Below are 22,673 nucleotides of genomic sequence, written 5' to 3' on the forward strand. Positions count from 1 at the left end.
CCGGAACGAATTAAGTACTTAACCCGAGGTACCACTGTATTGTACTCCTTTCAAACTACCCACCCTGAGCAAGGAAAGAACTGTACTCTCTCCAGCAAAGCACCACAACAGTCATCTTAGGAAGCACCATCAGGCAGGGGCAATAGGGCCCATGCATTGTATTTTTCAAACCAGGCAGGTGGGGCAGTAAGGCACCAGAGGTCCTCTGGCCATACCATCTGTCCCAGTGTCCCAAGGCCCTATTAAACCAGAATTGTATAGCATTGCAGACGGGCTGATTCTGTCCCATATCTTGGAATGATGCTTCCTGAAGCTGCTAACTCTGTGGGACTTCCTTTGTGCTCAGTGGTCCAGAAACTGTGTTTTGTGCAGAATGCTGTTGTGGCAGGATTGCTGACAGGAACAAGACCCGGGCAGCGTATGGCACCCCCTGTTCAAAGATCTGCACTGGCTACCAATTTGTTGCCATGCCAAATTCAATGTGTTGCTCTTTGTAAAGCTACCAACAGTTTGTGACCAGTTTACCTGAAGGACTGTCTAAAACCAGGCACAGGGAACCTTGTGCTCTCCCAATGTTGCTTAAGTACATCTCCCATCAGCCGCAGCATGCATGGCAGGGGTGATGGGAGTTGAAGTTCAGCAACTTCTGGGAGGTCCAAAGGTTCCCCACCCCTAGCCTAAACCTGAATGCAGCTCCTTGAAGGCTTCGATTTGCCAGGGTGGCACTCTTACAGTCATCCCAAAATGTTTGCTCTGCATTCGTGAGAACTCAAGTCTTTGGCATCAATGCTATGCTGACTGGCTTTAGGCAGGCCCCTGCATTGATGCCTACTCAAACCTTTTTTGTTTAGGCCAGACATGTAATTTTATTAGGTGTGTTTTAAAAATCTGTTGATTTTATCTATATTTAGATAATGATTAAGCAATACATAAATCTGTTAAGATTAATAAAACTTTTACAAGGGTTTGCAGATCTGGGGAACTGCCAGAATCTGAGACTGTGTTGAGTTTCCTCCTCTTCTACAGGCACACAAGCTTCTTGGCTTGCCTGAGGCTTGTGTCTTTGGCCAGCCAATCTTTGTGCAAAGCCCATAAACAGGCAACATACAAATAGTAGCTATGACAGCAGCAGGAAGGTTAGAGGGGCTAGGGGCAGATATAGAAGCACCGGGGGGGGGGGCTTGAACCTGTTGCCCTCCACATGTTGCTGAATTGCAATTCCCATACCCTTGAGCTGTTGGACATGATGCCTGAAGCTGATGGGGAGTTGGAGTTCAACATCTGCAGGGCAACAGGTTAGACACCTCCACTCTAGGGTGTCCTGGGGAGAGGCCCAATCAGGCACCACCTGCCTTGTCCATAATGTGTGGATCAGAAGGCTGGGAGAATATTCAGAAGCAGCGGCATGGGACTGTGCCACAGAGAAACATCTTACATCGTTATACAAATGGGGACATGGGGTGTGGAGCTCAAGGCCAGAAGAAAGGCTTTGCTGTTACTGAATTAATTCTTACGGATTTCATATTGTGTTGACATGAAGGTGGCTTTGTTGACTTGTTTTATAATTTGAGATTTGCTATATTTATTACACTGAGTTTTTGTACCAATTGAGCTTTTTGGTTTCTGGGCTTCCCTTAGGAAGGAAAAGTGGAGTTTAAGCAATAAATGGAAGCAAATGAAACATCACAATTGCAAAAAATGGCTCTGTGATCATCCCCCCCCCCCCGACTATCTGATTCCATTCATCAGCAGCCAGGACTTCAAATCCTCTGGCAAAAGGGCCCCTAGCTTTTCACATGTATCCAGGGGCATCCACACCAATGGAAACCGGAGGCACAGATTTAGTAGACATTTATTTATGTACACACTTATACACACAGTTCCCAAGCGGAGAGGCCTTGCCTTCCCTCTTCAGTGCTCTCTTGTTTGCAATTCAGTTCCAGTCCACATCGATTCTACATAAACCCACCGGACGACAATTTGGGAAGGGAAAGGGAGAAATGCACACCCAGAGGCGGGGGAACCCTCCCTCCTGCACCCCCATTGCCTCTGCAGAAAGGGACCACCAGACAATGTGAGGGAGCTCCTTTGCTTTGCTTTAAGAGGATGGACACCCACCCATCTGGTGCAAGTTACCTGGCTGAGGAATGCCTAGGGATCCAACACCTGGAGCCTTCAGGCCACTATCCTAAGATGTCAATGGGCAAAAGGAGTGGGAAAGAGTTCTGGGGCAAGTGTGGATGGACCATAAGGTGCTTTTTGCCTGGTCAGTGCACTGCAGCCCAGCCTCATTCTTTGCACAGTGCCCACTGAAGTAGAAATAAACCCAGTTGTGTTATTTGGGCCTGGGCCGTTCTAGTTGGCAGAGCTGTGCCTCACTCTTGATTGACTGCTCTAGAAGCACAGCCAGCTGTTCCCAAGGTCACCTGTATGTCATTCCACCCTTGTTAGGTTCTTGGAGGCACCTGAGCTCCCGCGCCACTCCCAGGAGAGACGCATGGCTAGTGCCGCCCCCCGCAGTGTGGCACCCAGTGCCCTGCGCTCCCCCAGCTATGCCTCTGCAATGGAAAGCCTGATGTTTTCCACTGACCCACGGTTTAACCCCATAACTTTTTCAGACACCAAGGCATGTCAAGAAATCAGGGTCTCCCTTGAGCATATACAGAGAATAGCTCCTTCACTGCCAAGTGAAGACAGTTGCTCTCTCCCACCTCTCATAAGCCTTTGGGATGATGGGGAGCCAGTTCCCAACAGAGAAAGATGTGTGTGCCCGATGGTGGGATGCACTCTGTACATGCTCAAGGAGTTGCTTCATCATTCTGACTTCATATTCCAAAAGCAAAAAAAAGGTGGGGCAGAAAAAGGAGATGTGGGGGTGGGGGAGCTGCTGTCCAGGAACCCTGGCTTAAAGTGAGGCCCTGAAAAAATAAAAAGGAGACAGATATATCTTGGGGGTCTCTCTGGGTATGAGAGGTCTTTCCCCAACACCCCTGGTGGAGAAAAGTCCCCAAAACTTAGGAGAAAGGCATTGGGGAAATAGAAAGCAGAGATAGGAAGCAACTTGGGCCTCCAGAGGGGTTGGCTGAGTTGGGGGGTGCACTAGAAAAGCAGAGAGGCTCCCATTCAGAAGCTGGCAACCTGGCCCTTTGCCCCAAGATTTCACCTGTGCAGCTGCTGCTCATTCTGAAATGCCACCACTGTTATTGTTTTCAGGTCAATTCATTCTAGACAATCAGGGCTGGAGAAGGGGCAGAGCAGTGCACCTCCCCCGCAAACTGGCCTCAAACTCCCCAAGATGTAAAAAGGAGGGGGTGGGTGGGGTAGAGTGATCCCTGATCTCTTATTAGCGCTGGGATTGAGAGGAAGGGTTTACACTGAGTCTGTGAGCTGGGGTGCCCACTTTGTAAGGAAGACATCCCCATGGCTTCCTTCAGCTCCTCCGAGCCCCTGCGTGCAACTTGGCTGCCCCCCTCTCCAGGGCTCCACTGGCACCTTAAGGAAGAACCTGCCCCCTTTTCACAGCCCTAGTGCAAAAACAACCCTTCCCCAGGTCCAGAGCAGGGGGCATGGGACGCTCTCGACGGCAGGAGAGTCCATCACGACTGGCTGCTCCCAAGCCCTACGTCCCTGCCCCCCCCATAGCCATGAGTGACCAGAGGCTGTGATTCCGGGATGCCAAACAACACCCAGGCCTGGACGAGGCTTTACTTGACGTGCTCGGCAGCGTGTGAGGAGCAGTAGTACTTCTTGTGGGCAATGAAGGTTGACAGGCTGCTGAACTTGATGTTGCAGAGGCGGCAGTACCTGTGGTTGCCGTTGGCCACAGGGGTGGGGGGTCCTTTGCCCAGTGGAGTCTGCATGCTTTTGTCCGTGTACCCAGGAGGGGCGTTGGGTGTTGCCTCAGGCAAGGGGGAGATGGGCAAGGGGGCAGGAGGGGAGAGGGGGAGAAGGGGCTGTGGGGAGACGGTAGGGCGCGGGCTCCCATTGGAGACGGAAGGAGTGGGAGGCTCCTTGCCATTGAAGCTGTCCTTGCGCAGTCTGGGGAGGGGCTGTGGCGGGGAGGCAGTGGGCAACGGCGGGAGCAGGCTGCCCTCCGCCAGCGTCCGGGTGGCCTCTATCAACGTGGCGCCAGCCACCGTTTTGGCAACAAATAGGCCATGGGCATTGCGGAAATGCTCCACCAAGTCTCCCTTAATGGCTCCGTTGAGCGGGCAGTAGGGGCACACCACCAGGGGCACCTTGGCGCCTGGGAGGTGCAGGGCTTTGGCATCCAGGTAGCGCTGCGGAGGCGAGTCCAGGCCAGGGAAGGCAGGCGGGGGTGCTGCAGGGCTCACAGAAGGGACCCCCTTCTCTACTTTGACTAATGCCGCTTCAGGTTCCTCGCTCAGCCCTTCAGGGCTGCCTCGAGGTTTCGGCACTGCTGGGATGGCCCCTTTGATCTTCTGCAGATGCTCGAGTGTGCTGGGCTGCAAGGGTGTGGCCGGGCAGTAGTACTTCTTGTGGGCCAGGTAGCTGTCCAGGCTGTGGAAGCTGATGCGGCAGGCTGTGCACTCGTGGTAGTCAGCCAGCGGCAGGAGGGAGGCCGGCAGCACTTCCGCACCGCTGTGGAGGCGGGGCTTCTTGCTCAGGTCAATGGGGCCGTCCGTGTCGGGGCTTGAGCTGGGGGAGGGGGCAGCCTTGACCACGGGAATGAGAGCTGGGACCACGGGGGGCACCTCGGGGTGGGTGGCATCCGGGGCACCGCTGAGCTGGTTGGCGGCATTGTGGATTTCGTACAGCTTGCGCCGCTTGCGTGTACGGATCGGCTGGGGGAGGAAGGGCACCTTGCCCGCAGCGCCAGCCCGCCGCAGTGGCGGGTCGTGGCGGGAGGCACAGTAGTAGCGCTTGTGCACCATGTACGTCTCATGGCGGCTGAAGCGGATGTTGCAGGCTTCGCACACAGTCCGGCTGGGGTCATCGTCTGGCTCCTCCATGGAGCTGCCCCCAGGGCTCCGGCTGTCCTCACTGATGCGCCCCGTCCCATCGGCCTCAGGGGAGGGGCTGGTTTTTGCCCCACCCTCCTCCACCTTGATCTCTTGCTTGACCTCTGGGACACTGGGTGGGCTGGCGCCTGGCCCAGCTTCCCCCTCAATTGTGGCCTTGCTGTCTCCCGGTAGTGGGGGCGAGAGGAGGACTCCAGGTGTGGGAGGGCCTTTGGGGGGCACTGAAGGAGCTGCCTTCAGCTTGCGAGGGCCGGGGGGGCTCTCCTCTGCCAAGCGGCGGCTGGAGCAGTACAGCCGCTTGTGGACGTAGTAGTTGTTGATGTTGTTGAAGGTGATCTCGCACTCAAAGCAGGTGGCGCCCTTGGGCACTGGGGTGCCTGGGAAGAGGACAGGGGGCACCACGGTGTGGCCTTGCTTCAGGCGGCTGTGCACCAGCTCCGACATCTTGGCCAGGATCTCTGAAGCTTGGGGCACCACCGTGGCCTCGTGGCCAAACATGTACTGGGGGAGAAATATCGTGCCACCAGGTGTGCTTGACCCGGGCTCGCTGGGCACTGGGCTGGACCCGGGCGTGGGGCTGGTGATTTCAGACTTCACCTTTACTGAATGCAGGCTACGTGGAGAGGATGCGCGAGAGGAGGCGTCTGGCTCCAGCTCAGGACCAGCGGTTGCCCCTGTCTGGGAGGTCCCCTTGAGGGCTTCCCCCTCGTCTTCAGGCTCCTCCTTGATCTGCACTACTGTCACCCCATCCCCCAGTGTGGAGGAGAAACCTTCTTGGGGTGGGGAGCCATTTGCCGCTTCCTCCGTAGGGGGCGCCATCACCCCCTGTGTTGCCAGTTTGGCAGGGGTGTCCAGCTGGCTCTGGGCAGCCTTGGGCTCCAGGCCTGGCAGTACAGCTGCAGCGGTGCTGTGCAGGACCACGTGCTGTTGGAGGCTGAGCAAGCAGTCAGCCACATAGCCACAGAAGCTGCACTTGAAGGTGGAGGCTGGGCCTGGCGTGTTCAGACCTGTAGGGAGAAGGAAGAGGTGCTTAGGTAGTGGCTCAGCCATATCCTCACAGCCCTGAGGTGGCTGGCTGTAGTATTGTCACTGAATCTTGTAATTTTTGGCTCAGAGATCTACGGATTGTGGCTGCTTGTAAAGCTTGCCTGGGAAGCAAAATGGAAATTATTCCGCCCTGATTCTTCTCGGGCTCAGATTAAAATCCTATCTAGAAAAGAACAAGTCCTGCTCCAATTCCTCCCCAATACTGGCCACATACCTTCTTCCTTAATGCTTGGCCAGTAGTGGAATGGAAGGGATTTGGGGAAATGTACTTTTCCCAACACTACTGGCCAATAGCACTAGAAAAACTACTTTGCCCAGTGCTCCAAGCTCCTAGGTAGCCAAAGAGTGGGGGCAGCAGGGAGGGAGATTTCCTCCCTCCCACTGCTCCTCTGGCCCAGGCAGCAAGTCATGTAGACAGGCAGGTGAATGGGAAGATTCAGACCCTGTTGCTTTATCACCGTCCCATACCAAGGGCCATGATGAGGTCTGAATTAGCTTGGAATCAAACTCAGAATGAACTGAGGATGTTTCCAAGTCACAGAGGAAAGCAGTTCTGCTTTCTGAGCCTGACAAGGGGCGTTCATCTCATCATTAGTTCCCCGAGCATGCTTCTTCCACAAAGCTTGGCTGTATATGTGACACCCACAGATAAGCCCCTCTGTGGACACAACCCCCAAACTGACTCAAATCTCTGCAAGTTCCTGTCTTCTTAAAACAATTTATGGCAGGCCATCCCCTTAATAATATTATTAAATAAAGTAAAAATTAATGGTAATGAATTTCATACAACTAAGTTCTACTCAGAGTAGACTCACTGAAATAAATAATTATATATTAATTAAAACAATAATTATTAATATGATGATGGTAAGAACCACAACATAAAATTCTATCCCACCTCCGCTGTAAGAAGCTCAAGGTGGTGTGCATAGCTCTTTCTCATTTTATCCTCACAACACCCTGTGAGGCTGGCTTAGCTGGGATTTGAACCTGATCTCTTCCTGATCCTAGTTCTAGACCCAAACCACACCATGTCACGTGCCTGACTTACCTGGGGCCAGGGGCTTGGTGGCCGGGGCAGAAATGGTGGTGCTTTGGGCATAGACCTCCCCCTTGGAACCTGGCTGGCAGATCATATGATTTGTGACTAGGTGACTGTAGAGGATGTCCCTGGTGGTGGAGATGAATCCGCAGCTGTGGCAGACGCCTGTAGAAACAAGGGAGAGTGCTAAGAAATCAAGATGTATGAAGCTGCCTTCAGGCTGAGACCGCCTACCAGCCCACCTAAATCCAGTGCCATCCACTCTGACTGGCAGCAGCTCTCCCAGGTCTCAGAGAGGGGTCCTTTCTGAGCCCTGATACTCAACTGCTTCCCTAATGGAAGATGCTTAGGATGAACCCAGGGACCTTCTGAAGGCAGAGCTGGTGCTATACCACTGAACCATGGTCTAATATTTTGTCGGGCTTTGAGTGTGAAGTAGGTGAGCAAGAGCTCCACACATTAGCAAGGGTGTGAGGTCAGCTGATGGAGGGAAGCACTGTTGACTGCACAGAGGAGGACCTCCAGACAGCTCTGCTACGCTACATGCAGAACAAGGCCACCTAAGACCACCCTTAGCCCATCTAGTCTAGCATCTTGTTCTCACAGTGGCCATTCAGATGCCTCTTCTGGGAGGCTCAGAAGCAAAACCAGAGTGCAACAGCAACTCTTCCCACTTGCAATTCCCAGCTGCTGGTGCTCAGAGTCACTGGGTGGTTTTCAACTATGTCTTACTCAAAACAGACCCATGTAAATGAATGACTAAGCTAGGTCCATTAGTTCTAATACATCTCCTCTGAGTAAAACTGAGCTGAATACCACCCATACTGTCTCTGATCCTCAAGGTGGTATAACGCCATCATGAGTTGCCACTGGATTGTTGAGCGAGCAGGAGGACCAGCACTTTTGTGTCTATTTATTTCATTTATATCCCACCTTCCCCTCCAAGGAGCTCAAGATGGCTTCCTGTTTGTGGAGTGCTCTCCCCAGGGAGGCTCACCCCGGCACCTTCAATACTTATCTTTAGGCACCAGGCAAAAACATTCCTCTTGTCCCAGGCCTTTGGCTAATTAAACAATCCATGGCCTTTTCAACTGTGGTTGGATCCAGGGGTATTGTTTTTGTTATGGATTTTTGTGTTTCTATATTGTAAACCGCCCTGTGATCCTTGGATGAAGGGCGGTATAAAATTTTTAAAAAGAAACAAAAATCCCAATAGAGGTACATGGTTCTCCCCCTCTCCTCACTCAGCTCCTGCAACAATTCTGCGAGGTAGGTTAGGCTGGGAGGCAGACTTTGGTCCAGGGTCAGCTGGTGAACCTCATGTCTATGTGAACCCCAGCCTCCCAGGTTCTAGGTCCAACATACTATAACCACTACACCGCACTGGCTAACATACTCTGTGATGGGGACCATCTCACTTTTTTGTTTGAACCACTTCTAAAAAGCCTGTCCCCATTGAAACCAAACAGTGCTCTAGCTAAACAGTACTGCCAGTGGTCTACCTCTACGGAGCACTGCTTGTGAGCTGGATCTCTCACTCCAATATTGATTGGGGATTACCGTTCAGTGTGTCTGTGTGGACCTTCAGGTGACGCTCACAGTTGGCTTTTGTGGTGAAGGCAGAGTGGCAGATAAGGCACACAAATGGCCTCTCTCCTGAAAGAGAAGCCAGAAGGAGACAACAGCATGAGAAAGGTGACCACAAGACTTGTTCCATCACCCAAACAGCAGGGAAGGGCCCAGAGCATTCCAGTGCCCTTTATGTTGGAGAAATTGGATATGGAGGAAGGAGTTACTTTTTTCAGATGCACAAATAGCCTCATGTATGGGATAAGCCAACAGCTAAGCCAGCTGCTATGTCAACAGCCCAGTGCTGTCTATGTAAGTGATTAAGGTGTGTCAGCTCATCAGTCAGTGAGTGGGCCTTGTGCTGTGTGTCAGTGTCAGTCTTGAGAAGTGAGCCAGAGTCTGTTATGCTTCCAACAGCTAGAGCTACAGAAATACTTCGTACTTGTATGTATGTATCTGCATCTGCAAAGCCTACAAACTGTATGCACATATCAACATCTGGAACTGTGTTACTGAAGCCTTATCTTCTGCTGCAGTAAAAAATTGGGACCTTAAGCTGCCTCTGTGTGGTGACTGGAACTTCTGCTACAACTTCACCTAAGATTCCCAACACTTTAGTAGACTGTTCCCAGAGAAACATATCAGGATCTTCTGCAACGTTTCTGGGATGCAGCTGAAAAGCACCCCCTGCCAAAATCCTTTGCCAACCCAGATCCCCACAGCATCTGGAGGGCAGGAGGTTAGCTACCTTTGCTCTAAACCTTGCTGTGTCTTTTGCATGCCTGCACTCTTTGTCTCCGTCTCTCTCACTCACAAATAACCCCCCCCACCTTCTGAAATGCTGCCCTTCTCCTGCAATCCAATTAGTTCAGTCTCCTTTAACACCTCCTCCTCATTCCTCCAACAAGCCCAAAGCCACCACCCTCCCCCATCCCAGAAGGACAGAGGCAGCACCCTCGTACCACTGTGGCTCCGCATGTGTATCTCCAAAGAACTGGCGCTGGGGCAGCTCTTCTTGCACTGGGGGAAAGGGCAGATGCGTTCATTCGGATAGGCCTCCTTGGGCTTTTCATCCACCGTGGGAGACGTGGCATTCTGGCGGCTGGCGCAATAGTACATCAAATGGGCCTGCAAGTTCCTCTCGCTCCGGTACCAAATTCCACAGTCCTTGCAGGGAAAGACGTCCTCTGGACAGAAGGGAGAAAGTCGGGGAGAGGGAGGGAGAAAATAAAATAAAGGAAGCACCAGCTATATCTATCTGGATTCCTCAACTCCAGCATCAAATGAAGGGGGGTCCACCACCTCTCAAGGTGACAGTCTCTCCTGCTATTGAACAGATTGTAGCCTCCAGAAATTCCCTCTAATAAGGACATAAGAAGAGACCTATGGGATCAGGCCAGTAGCCAATCAAGTCCAGCATCCTGTCCCCACAATGTCCAACCAGATGTCTTTGAGATCGTTTAGTATGAATCTGTCCACTTGAGCCCTGCCCTCTGGAGTGGCAGAAAAGAAATTTGCTCAATCCTCTGTTTCACAGCTCTTCAGATATACCGTATTTTTTGCTCCATAAGACTCACCTTTTCCCTCCTAAAAAATAAGGGGAAATGTGTGTGCGTCTTATGGAGCGAACGCAGGCTGCGCAGCTATCCCAGAAGCCAGAACAGCAAGGGAGATCACTGCTTTCACTGCGCAGCGATCCCTCTTGCTGTTCTGGCTTCTGAGATTCAGAATATTTTTTTTCTTGTTTTCCTCCTCCAAAAACTAGGTGCGTCTTGTGGTATGGTGTGTCTTATAGAGCGAAAAATACGGTGATCACCTCTGTGCTGCCTCTTTTGTAGGCTAAATATAAGCAACTCCTTCAACCTCTCTTTACAGTCGCACCTTGTTTTGCGACTGGGATCTGTTCCGGAGCCCCGGCCACTAGCCGAAAAGGATGCAGGGCAAAGCATTGCATCTGCGCATTGAGTGGTTTGTACTTCTGCGCAAGTGCGAAGCATGATTTAGCGCTTCTGCGCATGCGGCAAATCCAGAAGTAACCTGTTCCAGTACTTCCGGGTTTGCCGCAGATGTTCGCCGGAATGGACGCTGGATGAGGCGGACGTTCGTGGAGGTATTACTGTGCAACACTTGGGCTATGTACACATTGCTGGCTTAAAACTCAAGTGAGTGCATTTATTGTGCTAGGGTGACAAAGCACTTTCATCCTCTTTAATTAAGCAAACCTCAATGTCTGTTTTGCCCTTCCACACAATAATGATCATCTGGAGGTGCCCTAAATTTGGGATCCAGGGGGCATAAAAAGTATGGGCCATACCCTGGGTACTTACTGTTCACAACCGCTGTGGCCAAGATGGCTGCCATGCCCGCTTGCTGTGGCAGAAGCTGGATTTCAGGGGCCAGTGCCGCTGGGTAAGAAGGCCCCTCAGGCTCAGTCTTCACAGTGTGGTTGGGAATCCCCATTGGCTCAGCCATGACAAACGCGCTCAGTGCGTCTCCTTCTGAGATGGCTTTGGTGGTTTTGCACCAGATAGAATCATCTGCAGATATGGCAATGGGTGGGGAGAAAGACCATTACATTAGATTAGCCACTTCTCAGTAAGAATGGTCACATTGGTCACATTTGAGTTTCTTTCAGTTTCTCATTTCCCAAGTATTCAGTTCAGGTCTCCACACTTGCAATTTATTTTATTTCTTTTTTTTAAGTCCTCATGTAGATTGTTATCGACATTTTAGAGCTAATTTCTCTTAATATACAAATTATCGCAAAGTAGTTTCCACTGATATAATGCATATTTGCATGCTGTTTTTTTTAAACTGCTATATCCTTTCTTTTATTACCTTTCTTTGCACCATCCCTGTACCACTTAATATATAAAAATATCTCCATGCGGTGTACAGAAAACTAAAGCAGCAACAGCAAAGACAACTTAAACAACAAATGCTACAAAAATATACACTGTTACATATGCAAAAATGTTAAAGGTAAAGGTACCCCTGACCGTTAGGTCCAGTCGCAGACGACTCTGGGGTTGCGCACTCATCTCACTCTATAGGCCGAGGGAGCCGGCGTTTGTCCGCAGACAGCTTCCGGGTCATGTGGCCAGCATGACAAAAATGTTACATTAATACAAACGGCTAATTAATAAAGATAGACCAACATAAATCGTGTCTCCATCTGGGACACCCACGCCATCTCCTCACTCTTACCCAGGACTCCACCCATCCACTCTGACTCACACTCAGGGCCCAAAACAAGCTCACAGATCACCCACATAATTTGACAAAGAAGAGGGTTCTTCCTGGAAACTGTTGGCATCATCCTAGCCTCTCATTCCAGGCTTGCTTTCATGGGCAGGCACCAAAATGGGTTCCCCAGAGGTCTGTCCTGTTCAGCAGTTAATCAGCTCCACTGCACTCACCCACTTCCAGGGAGCAGAAAGTTGGGTGAGTTTCCTGGGATGGAAAAAGGACAGCCCTCCACTCGCAGCACTCTCTCTCCCTACTTCTCCACTTCCAACTTCTTAGTTTACCATCATATGTGCATTTTACTCTAATGTATGCCTTTTGCTGGAGAACTGCAATGCAGAATTCGGAGAAGTGTGGATTTTGAAGGGTTTGCTGAGTTTTGGTTCACGTATTGTTTCAGAAAGTGTGAATTTGGTAGGTTGGCTTTTAAATGTGAACTGAATCAAATTTCTCCTTCATGCCTACTTCTGAATAACCCCATGAAAAGCATAAGACAATTTTCTACCCTGAGCTAAATTCCGGTGTATCCTCAGAGGAGTAAAGTGTCCCAAAAGAAAGCCATGCTTGTTGGGTAGGCAGTTAAGGCTCTTTGCTTAGCTTAGATATTGTTTGGAAAATGCCATGGGATATGTTAACACTGGCCAGGATGAAAAGGCAGCCGAGTGACAGTAAGAAACAGTTTCCTTCTTTTGTTTTGTTTGTTCCAGGGTCTTTTTTTTCTTCCAGAAAAAACCCCTGTTTGGGTACTTAACACTGCACCATGGCTATTAGTACACATAAATCGGAGCACCAGAGAAATAAATTCTCAATTAAAACCTGAAAGTGAGAAAAACTGAGGTTCAAATCCATACACAGTTCATTAAGTGGCCTTTTGCAAATCACTATCTCAGCCGAATGTACCTTGCAGGGTTAGGCTGCAGCTAAACCGTTACTCTGAGTCCCCTCGGAGGCAAAAGGATAGGATGTAAGTGGGACCAAATAAACTGAATAAATAAGAATAACGTTGTTAACAGCTGATGCATGCAATACACAAAACCACCCAGAGGTGGCAGCATCAGCCCATGGCTTGTCAAAAGCTAGCATTGACCATTTCCTTATCCCTCCCCGTTTGCCACTCTGCTGCCCCATACCTATGCCGTCTCAATCTTTCCCCCCTTTTTCTTTTTACTCTCAGCCACCTGAAGGTCCCTTGCCTATTATCCTGGGCTTCCCTATGGCTGGAACACCCTCCCTAAATGTTTCCACAGTACCACATCTGCCTGCCTTCATGTCTTTCTCTTGAAATCTGTCTCCAAACCACTTCCCCCCCCCAGGTGGGCTTTGGCTTAACCGTCAAACCCTCATGCCCAACAGTAGTTATATCTTGGGTACATGCTACTGTAAATTGCCCACCTTCATTCCTTGCTATTCTCGTCTCTCCTTTCCTCTGCTATTTTCCATAGTGTTTATCTTAGAGGGCAGAGGCCAATTTGTTGCCTATGATAATCTGAAGGGCAGTTACGTACACTAATGGTGTTGTATATGTTGCGATAATCATCACCATCACCCTGAGCATTTACAGAGTGCTTTTGTGAGCTCAAAGTGCTTCTCTCTCTCTCTCTCTCTCTCTCTCTCTCTCTCTCTCTCTCTCTCTCTCACACACACACACACACACACACTACTGTGTTGTAATCTGCACGGTTGTGTTGTAATATGTACAACAGCCCTCTAAGGTGGGCTAGTTTGATTATCCTCATATTGCAGACAGCGGCCGAGGGTTGGCCAAAGTGTGGCTTAATCAAAGGGAAACTGGAGAGGGGAGATGAAGATGTTCAGAGAAGATGAAAAGGGATGGGACATCTCTCTGCCCAGAGAATGGACCAATTACAGAAAGACTAGGTTGCGGCTTAAGAAAACCCTTAGGAATCCAACTCTGCCCTTAAGTGCCAATAAAAAAAAACCTGGCTCTGTTAAGCAACCCTGTTCTTGTTTTGAGAAAACACTACAGATCAAATGCCTCCAACTTCTGCCAGGTACCAAGAGGCCATTGTCCAAATACTTACCCTTCTTGTAGATCACAGAGTTGGTATCGCCTTCTCCAGAAACCAAGGGCAGCTTCAACAGCCAGCAGTTGTCATCTTCCAGCACCAGGGTCACAGGTGGGTTTGGCTAGAGACAGAAATATAAAAAACAACAACATATGTGTCACTTACACAACTGGACCCTCACCAGCACATTGTGGTTTCTTCACTTCAGCTGTTACCCTGGTTCCACATTGTGTGGAGTGTGTGTATATACAGAGCACCTTTTGTCAACCAGGGGCCCTCCAAATATTTTGGGCTACAACTCAAGAACAGAAGTCACACACCAACCACTGAAATGCCCTGTGTGAACGTCTCAGCGAGCTAATTCTTCTAAAATAGACACTTGCATAAGTTTCATAAATGGGGGGGGGGGAGAGGTTGAATGGACAACCTTCCAGGGGCCACATGCCAGTGGTGGGAGGTTCCAGAGGCAAAAGTGAGTGGAACAACAAATGTAAATTTGACCTTTGTACAATAGGCTAGTTCCTACACCCATCCCTCTTTATCCTCCATGCAGACAAACAAGAGGTATTACCAGGGTTCAAAGGCACATTTCAGTCAGGCAAAAATGCTTCTGGTGTAGCCTGCAAAGTTCTGAGGGCCAGTTGGAGAAGGATGGGGGGGGCGCATATGGTCCCAGGCCCTGAAGTGTCCCACCCTTCCCATATGCTCCAGCCCAACATGTAGCACACGAACCCTCCCACCACTTGTGCAAGGAGCCTTTCCTCTCACAAGGAGTCATGAGGACAGGGAAAGGAAGCACAATGTGTATGGATGATGAGTGGTATATGTCTGTATGGCTGCTTCCATCCAGAGATGGCCGACCTCCAAGCAGCTGATTCATCCTTTCACTGGCCTAGTGGCAAGATCAGTTTGGTCACGTAGCAAGGGAGGGAACTGATGATCACAGCCAAATCTGGGTCAAAGATGACAAGACCAAGGCCACATTCACACCATGTATTTAAAGCACTGTGATACCACTTTAAACAGAGATGGCTTCCCCCAAAGAATTCTGGGAGCTGTAGTCTGTTAAGGGTGTTATGAGGCCCCTGTTGGCTTCCTAGAACTACAACTGTCAGAGTTCCCTATGTGAAGAGGGATTGATTGTTAAACCCGCTGGGAACTGTAACTCTGTGAGGGGATTGGGAATCCCCTAACAACACTCAGCACCTTTAACAAACTACACCACCCAGAATTCTTTGGGGGAAGCCATGACTGTTTAAAGTGGTATCATAGAGATTCCCCTCACAGAGCTGCAATTCTCAGAGTGGTTTAACAGTCAATTCCTCTTTGCAGAGAACTCTGTGAAGGGAATAGTGGCCTCTTGACAACTCTCAGCACCCTTAACAAACTGCAGCTCCCAGAATTCTTTGGTTGTTTAAAGTGGCATCACAGTGATTTAAAAGTATGGTGTGAATGTGGCGCAGATCGTAGCGGCTGCATGCCTGGTTGAGAACACAACTGGGGAACACCACTTTGCTCCCATCTCCTCCCTCGCTCTCTCTCACACACACCGGTCAGTCTGCCATCCTTGGGTCTCCCAGAAAGAAAGCCCAGGCTTAACTCCCCACAGGGTAGCACTAACAAAGGGGTCCCAGCAAGCCTCCTACAGAGAGGCCTCCGCCTCTGGATAGCCCACCCCTCCATGGGGAAACTGAGCCCACTGCTTGCTGCCTGGGCAACCCCGTGGCATGGCCAACGGCTGGCGGAGCGTGACTGCGAACACAACAAGCTTGTTATTTCCTCTTCTTCTTAACCTGAGGGCCGACCATCACCGGCTGGGGAGGAAACAGCCACTTCACCCCTAACCTCAGCCATGCAGAGAGAGGAAAAGAGATTGGGGGAGGGAGGGAGGGAGGGAGGGAAGCAGGAGGGATGGGACGGGGCTGGAGCAGCCTCACGCTGCTTGGGGGAGACAAGAGGAAGGGCCTCGGCGGCGTCCCGGGCCAGGCGAACAATCCTTGTGTTGCTGACGCGGCCACAGATGGTCAGCAGAGATGGGAAGAGCACCCTGTTTTGGGGCAGGCCAAGCCAGCCACAAGGCCCAAAGCCATGACAAGAAGCACAACTGCCATGTGAGGCTTTCCACCCCATGAAAGAAGTGGCATTTGTAAGCACTGGCTAGATTTGACAGGTGTCTGTTCTGAGCCCTCTCTCCCCTGATCCCAACGTAAAAGGTGTTCCCTGAGCCCAAGAAGAAAATGACGAACCATTCACTTTTGTGCGTATGAGACTGATCTTGGGGCTAGTCCCAGCCCAAAGGAGGCTTGTGAGAGTCGAAAGATCCAGTGAATCAAGAATGGCAAGGCCTCAGATCTATACAGGGTTGCCCTGAGTACAACCTCTGACTGGTACAGCAACAAAAAAGGTGTGTCCGAAAGAAGCCTAGGGAGGTTTTTTTCATGAGATCTTCCAGGGCAGACACACGCTCTAATGAATGCAAATTGCCTCAATCACATTTATGCTTGCCAGCGTGCAATAAACAAATAAAAAACAAATTGACGACGACACCCCTTTCAGGTGACCCACAGATCTACGTCCCCCTCTTTAAAAGGCGGCAGGTTAGTGCAAAGCACTCTGTCCTGTCAATTCAGCATCCACACTGCCTCTGGCGAAAGAAGAAGTAAAAAAACACTCCCCAGGCTAATTCATGGGACATGTGCATCTCCAGTGCCCTAAATCCAGCATTAGGTACATATGGGTGCTCCATCTCAGGAACAAAGGTGCAAAAACAAAGATGGTGTGACTATACTTGGAATACTGTGCTTAACTCTAACTGCTGTGCCTTACAAAGGATAGTGTGCAATGAGAAAAGGCTCAGGAAAGGCTGGAGGGAGTGTGGATGGAGGAAGAGACGGCTCTGGGTCAGGATTTGGGAAGCTGTGGTGTGCCTGGCCTCCAGATCCCAGCAGCCCCACGGCCAATCGTCAGAGATGATGGGAGCTGGCCTGAACCAAACCTGGAGGATCCACAGGGTTTACAGCCATGCCCTGGGCAGAGAGACACTTTCTTTGAGATGAGCAGCAGCGCTGGCCTTCCTCATTCTCTCCCCCCCCCCCAACTTTGCCTCGGCTCCTCTCTGCCTTCATGTGCCGCTAATGAATATTAATGAGCAGAGGAGGGAAAAAGAGAGAGAGAGAGAGAGAGAGAGGAGAAAAATTAATCTGCCTGATCCTTCGATGGCTGCAGCAGTAACGATATGAAATCTAATTATTCGTCCCAATATTTCTAAACCCTCCAACTCAGACTGACAGTCTTGGTCGGTTTAGAGCTTATCACTCCAAGGAGCAGAGTGCTCACGGCTTGATAAAACGCACACACATGCACCACACACACAACTCTCCCCCCCCCCTCATTTACACACACGCGCACACACTTTTGCTGATGCTGCAAGAAAAGAAACATTCCTAACTTCAGAGAGAGAGAGTGCGCAAACAAGATATATCTTGGGGGTGGGAGAGAAGTGTGTCACTGAAGACACATCCACGTGCCTGTGTCTTTTTTTAAAAAAAGGGGGGTGGATGATTCTCTCCAATCTGCTGATTCAGCATTTCTGCTCCTGGCTGGCCACAAAGCCATGAAAGGTACACAGGGGCCACAGTGAATGGCCGTGTTCACTGGGTGGAAAGATGCCCAAAGCCTTAGTTCAGTATGGGACACTTCACTGTCTGATAATGGTTCGCTAAAGATAGAGATGGGGGCCCATGCCATCCTCAAACAGTACTCTCCTTTAGATCCCTCCTCTAGAATGTAAACTTAAAAGTAATTTACCATATCATATACTGTATAGCATTTTGGTGCAACTAAATTGAAGATGTCATGAATCAATTGTGCAACGCAAGCAACATTTCCAAGGCTTTAGCTCTCTTCCCTATTGAGCTGTGCAGGGGGGCAATGAAGACCATCCCCACCCCCCTCTGGCTTCTCAGTGTTCACCAGGTTCACTGGCTACATTTGGCCATCATGGCTTACAACACATGGCCCACTGGCACCTGCTATGCACCTCCCTGCTAGGGAGGAACAAAGCACAATCCCTGGCTTAGACTCACATCTCAACTGGGGAGAGCGGCTTGTTTTGGTTGCAACATTTGCAACAAGCCAAGATCTTTAGCTAAAGGTTTGCTCTTGGGCTTACTGACCGTGCTCTGCTACAAGTGAAACAACCCAGCGTCTCTGGGGTGGATGTGATGCTAAGCCAGGGATTGTGGTTTGTTTCCTCTGCACACTACCAGCGATGAGTGAAGTGGGTGCAATTGGCTCTTGCTCAGTAAAACTAGGGAGAAGAGAACTGCAAACAGCTGCATCCATAGGAAACCATGGGCGAACTGGCACCTCTAACCCATTGATTTACATCCTTGAAAGGGAAGCCAGAATAATCAACTGGTTAGAGCAGGGGTCAGCAACCGAAGGCCCGTGGGCCACAAGTGCCCCATGGGGGTCGTTTAACCACCCATGGACCCCTGTCCCCTGCTCGGTCGGCTCCTATGCGCTGCACTAAACCAGCGTGGAGAAGAGCTGGAACTGCCTTCCATGACACTAGCCGGATTCCCATTGGCTGCAGAAAGCTCCTGCAGCCAATGGGAAGCTGCACACGCCTCCTCCGTGCTGGAAATAGTGTTTGAGTATGCGCACACTCCGGACCACCGCGGCATCTGCGGGACAGTGAACCAGCCCAAGTCACAAAAACTTTGCCAACCCCTGGGTTAGAGCAACCCTAGAATGAAGAAAGTTTACTACATTAAGGCCTTTTAAGTTTGGCCGTGGGAGGAGGCTAGTAAAGGGGGCATAATAGGGGCGTATAAGATCCATGGTGTGGAGAAAGTAGACCTAGAGATGTTTTTTCTCCTTTTCTCATAGTACTAGAACTCAAAGACGTCCAATGAAGCTGAGTGTTGGAGGAGGCAAGGCAGACAAAAGGAAGGACATCTTCACACAGTGAATAAAGTATGGAATTCTCTCTCGTGAGATCCAGTGATGGCCACCCACTCTCAGGCAGCTGTAAAAGAGCATTAAGCAAATTAACAGAGGGTAAGGCTATCCATGATGACTAGCCAGGATGGCTATGCTCTGCTGCCATTGTTGGAGGCAGTAAGTCTGTGTACTACCAGTTGCAGGGAATAGTGGGTGGGGACGGTGCTGTTGAACTAAGTTTCTGCTTGCAGGCTTCCCATTAGGGTATCTGGTTGGCTCCTAGGTTGCTAGACTAGATGGGCATTTGGCTTCTTACGTCCTTGAATACTTTTATTTATTTAACTTGTTCTTAATCGCTTGCTGTTATAATTTAGTTCAACTGTTTGTACGTTTGGTATTTTCATTATGGTTCGGGGGTTTGCTTTTGACTGGAAAGTGGCATGTAAATCCCAAATTTTCAATAAAATGTGTGTTTTTTTCCCATTTAAAAAAAGTTTTTCTCCTTTGCTGCCCCATATATTTGGAATCACTACCCAGCACAAAGCCACCTCTCCCCGGATCCCTCCTGAAAGCCCACATTTCCTTTGAAGATTCAGGGCTTTGTGCAAGGTTCCCCTTACTATAAACAGCAGCTTTTGCAATATTTGTGCCTACCTGGGCTACAATTCTCCATCAGGCCTCATGGGCACAAGCTGTAGTCCAGAGCTCCAGGATGGGAACCAGCTTGGCAAAGGCTGCCCTTCTGTAAGCCAGTCATTCACTGTAACTCTATTCACAGCTCTTTGGGGCAAGGAGCTCCCCCCCCCTTTCTCCTCTGCAAAGCTCCCTGCAGGCTTATGGTGCTATATGCATGGGTGTAAAAAGATGCCTGCACATTGGAAGTGGCTCACTCTGTTGCTCCATTAGCCCTGCCCTGTCGTCACCACCCCCAGGTTCTCAAGAGCGTCCTGGAGTCAAGTAACAAGACTGTCTCTTACAAATAACTCTAGGCGACAAGCTCCCAAAGGTCTGCATCTGTGCCAACCTGGCTCCCCAAAACAGCCCCCCCTATGCCTTTCCCCACAATGCCCCATTGGGAGCATAAAGGGGCTGTGAGAGAGACAGACTGGCAAGCAAGGTGTGGCTTCCTTCCCGGACACTCTCCATGCCAGCCCCTCCGTGGTAAGTGGGTCCGGGCAGGAAGGCAAGGCAGAGAAACCCTCCTTGTTTTCCCCTTAACAAAGAGGTCAGTGTCTCCAATCTGCAGCGGCCCAGATAACCATCGGAAACTGTATCTGAGCAACATCCGCTTGGGACTTTTTTTTTATCTGGGGCAGCCGGACCCCTTGCCAAACAAGGGAAGGGAGAACCGTCACGCTGGTTAATCATTAACCTCCAGGATGATTCGGCCCTCCCCACAGGAAGGTTTGGGTTTTTTTGCTTGCCCTTTTTTTTTTGAGGCTGGGGAGAGACACTTCATTGTGGCAAAGAGTGCCAGTCTTGCAGGGAGGGGTAAGGATGCAGCGAATGTGTGCTAATGGCATCTTCCCACATGCCTGGCTTGGGGAAAGGCCATAGCCCAGAGGCAGAGCATCTGCTTTGCGTGCAGAAGGTCCCAGGTTCAATCCCTGGCAGGCTTGGGAGTGAGACCTCTGCCTGAAAAGCTGGAGAGCTGCTGCCAGCCAGAGTTGACAGTACTGAGCCAGGTGGACCAATGGATTTGACACAGCAGCTTCCTATATGCCTATGGCATTGCAGCATGAAGCTGGACACAGCATTTTTTTTTTACAAAGCTGCATTAGGATGGACAAAGACTAGGGATGGGCTGAGGAGTTAATTCCATCTTGTTTCAGCCTCGCTGCCACTCAGTTGTGAGCCTGTCCCATGCGTCGTGTGTGCACCTTTTAATGTAAACACACACTCTTCAATGCATTCACCTCAAAACACGCGTTTTATATGCACTGTTGAGACAACATGCAGATTTTGGTGTGCACTTTTTGCAGACTGCAAATGCATTGCAAAATCCACCGTCCAACTGGGAGCTGTGTTATGATCCACAAGCAGGGCTGGAGCCATCAGGTCAGGTTGGTCTGTTGCAAAATGCAGATTCCTCCCTCATTCCTAGTAGGGCCTGGCAGACTCAATTCTGCTGCCCATCAATGGCATGGGAGCGTGAGGAGAGGGCAGCTACATCAGCTCAAAGATCTATCTAGTCCAGCAACCCGGATTCCCGTAATGTGCCTCCTGGCTGCCCCCACAAGCAGGGTGCAAAGGCAGCACCACCACCCCGCTTCTCTTTTTGCCTCTATTAGGACTCACTGCAGCTGTGATTGTGAGCTGTTTTAAACTGTTTTGAATGCTGCATTTTATATTGCTGTAATCCAACCTGGGGCCTTCTGGTGAAGGGTGGAAAATAAATATAATAATCAACATATTGAACTTATTTAATCCTGGCACTTTCAAGTTAAGAGGGTCAGCCAGCAGAAGATGGGAAATGTTTCTCTGCCTGGGACCCTGGAGAGCTGCTGCCAGTCAGAGACAACTATACTGTCTTAGATGAACCAATAGCCTGATGATATAAGGCAGCTTCCTGCTTTCCTTTCCCTAATGGCCATCATAGACTAGGGCTTTTTCATACCAGTTACTGAAGAAAAGATAGAGTTGGGAGACCCATTTTTCCGTGCTTCCCCAACCTCCCCCTCCCCAGGCAAGAAAAGAGACTGATAGTCACTTTCGGCCATAGAGAGCAACAACCCTTTCCTCTGTCTTCTGGGTTAAAAAAAAACAAAACAGAGAAGGGAGGCAACTGAAAATATAAAGAAAAGGAAGAAACTGGGGCGGGGGGGGGGGATGAGAGGAGGGGGAGAGAGAGAGAGAGAGGGCAGGGCTGGGAATCATCAACACGACTTGATAAGGGAAGCTGCTGAAATGGGAGCAAAAATATTTAGACAATAAATGAAGTATCAGAAAAAAGCAGCGGCATATCTTTAAGAAATCAATCATCCCGTACCGGTTGTCTGGACATACGGCGCCACAGGAGAGATAGCCGCCAAACTGGCAAGATAAGGGTTAATCAAGGATTTAATTTGGCAAAAAAAAAAAAAGATAAACGGGGAGGCTTGAGCTGGGGGGGGAGGGGGAGAGAAAGAAAGAGAAGGGAGAGGAGAGGCCAGGGCTTTCTGTCCCATATCCTTCACAAAGCCCCATAAAAAACGAGTTGGAAGAAATCCCGAAAGAGCCACTGCCGCCTCCTCCTTTTCCCACCGGCAGAGATCGGGTCTTGTCCAGGCCAAGGTCCCTTGGATAGCACTTGGGGGCAGCCTAGCCACCTATAGAGCAGGGCATGAACCATTGTGGGTATAGGGGTGCCAGGCATCCCCCGAAGTTGGAAATTCCTTCCCCCACAGCAGTGCGACTTTCAGCATATGCTGAAGATGGACCTCATTGCCCTGACCTTTGGGCACTTAAGGACACTGGATCAGGCTGAAAAGGTCCCACCTAGCTGAGCGTCCCGGTCTCATGGTGGCCAACCAGAAGATTGTGGGAAACCCTCACGCAGGACCTGAGCACTACTGCACCCTCCCCTCCTGTGGTTTCCAGCAGCTAGTATACATAAACATAGCTGCCTTGGACCAGGCTGGTACAGCATTGCCATCATGGCTAGTAGCCATTGACAGTGTCCACCTCCTCTACTTGAGATGTCTATTTTTAGGACCCACGCTAGTTGTGATTGTAATTTGTTTCAAACTGCTTTGACTGTTGTATTTTTACATTGCTATGACCTGCCCCAGGTTCCTTCTGCTGAAGGCAGGTAATAAATCTAACAACAGGAAT

At 50.1% G+C, this 22,673-nt stretch overlaps 1 protein-coding gene across 5 annotated transcripts in view; it reads right to left on the reverse strand.

Annotated features, from left to right (window-relative positions):
• Positions 1 to 1,835: 1,835 nt before the first annotated feature.
• The window catches only part of ZFPM1 (zinc finger protein, FOG family member 1), a 112,646-nt gene continuing 91,808 nt past the window's right edge, over positions 1,836 to 22,673 (reverse strand). For 3 of the 5 annotated variants that reach the window (XM_083513575.1, XM_083513578.1, XM_083513577.1), the window contains exons 5-10: positions 13,929 to 14,034; positions 10,968 to 11,177; positions 9,603 to 9,827; positions 8,632 to 8,727; positions 7,081 to 7,236; positions 1,836 to 5,989 (exon numbers count right to left, since the gene is read on the reverse strand). In XM_083513575.1, the coding sequence (XP_083369701.1) occupies positions 3,705 to 5,989; positions 7,081 to 7,236; positions 8,632 to 8,727; positions 9,603 to 9,827; positions 10,968 to 11,177; positions 13,929 to 14,034 (3,078 nt within the window). In that variant the 3' untranslated portion in view covers positions 1,836 to 3,704. The remainder of the gene's footprint in view (positions 5,990 to 7,080; positions 7,237 to 8,631; positions 8,728 to 9,602; positions 9,828 to 10,967; positions 11,178 to 13,928; positions 14,035 to 22,673) is intronic. The other 2 variants (XM_083513576.1, XM_083513579.1) reach the window with 2 other exon arrangements.

The sequence above is a fragment of the Podarcis liolepis genome (assembly GCF_965112155.1).
Source record: "Podarcis liolepis genome assembly, chromosome: 7".
Lineage (NCBI taxonomy): Eukaryota > Metazoa > Chordata > Lepidosauria > Squamata > Lacertidae > Podarcis > Podarcis liolepis.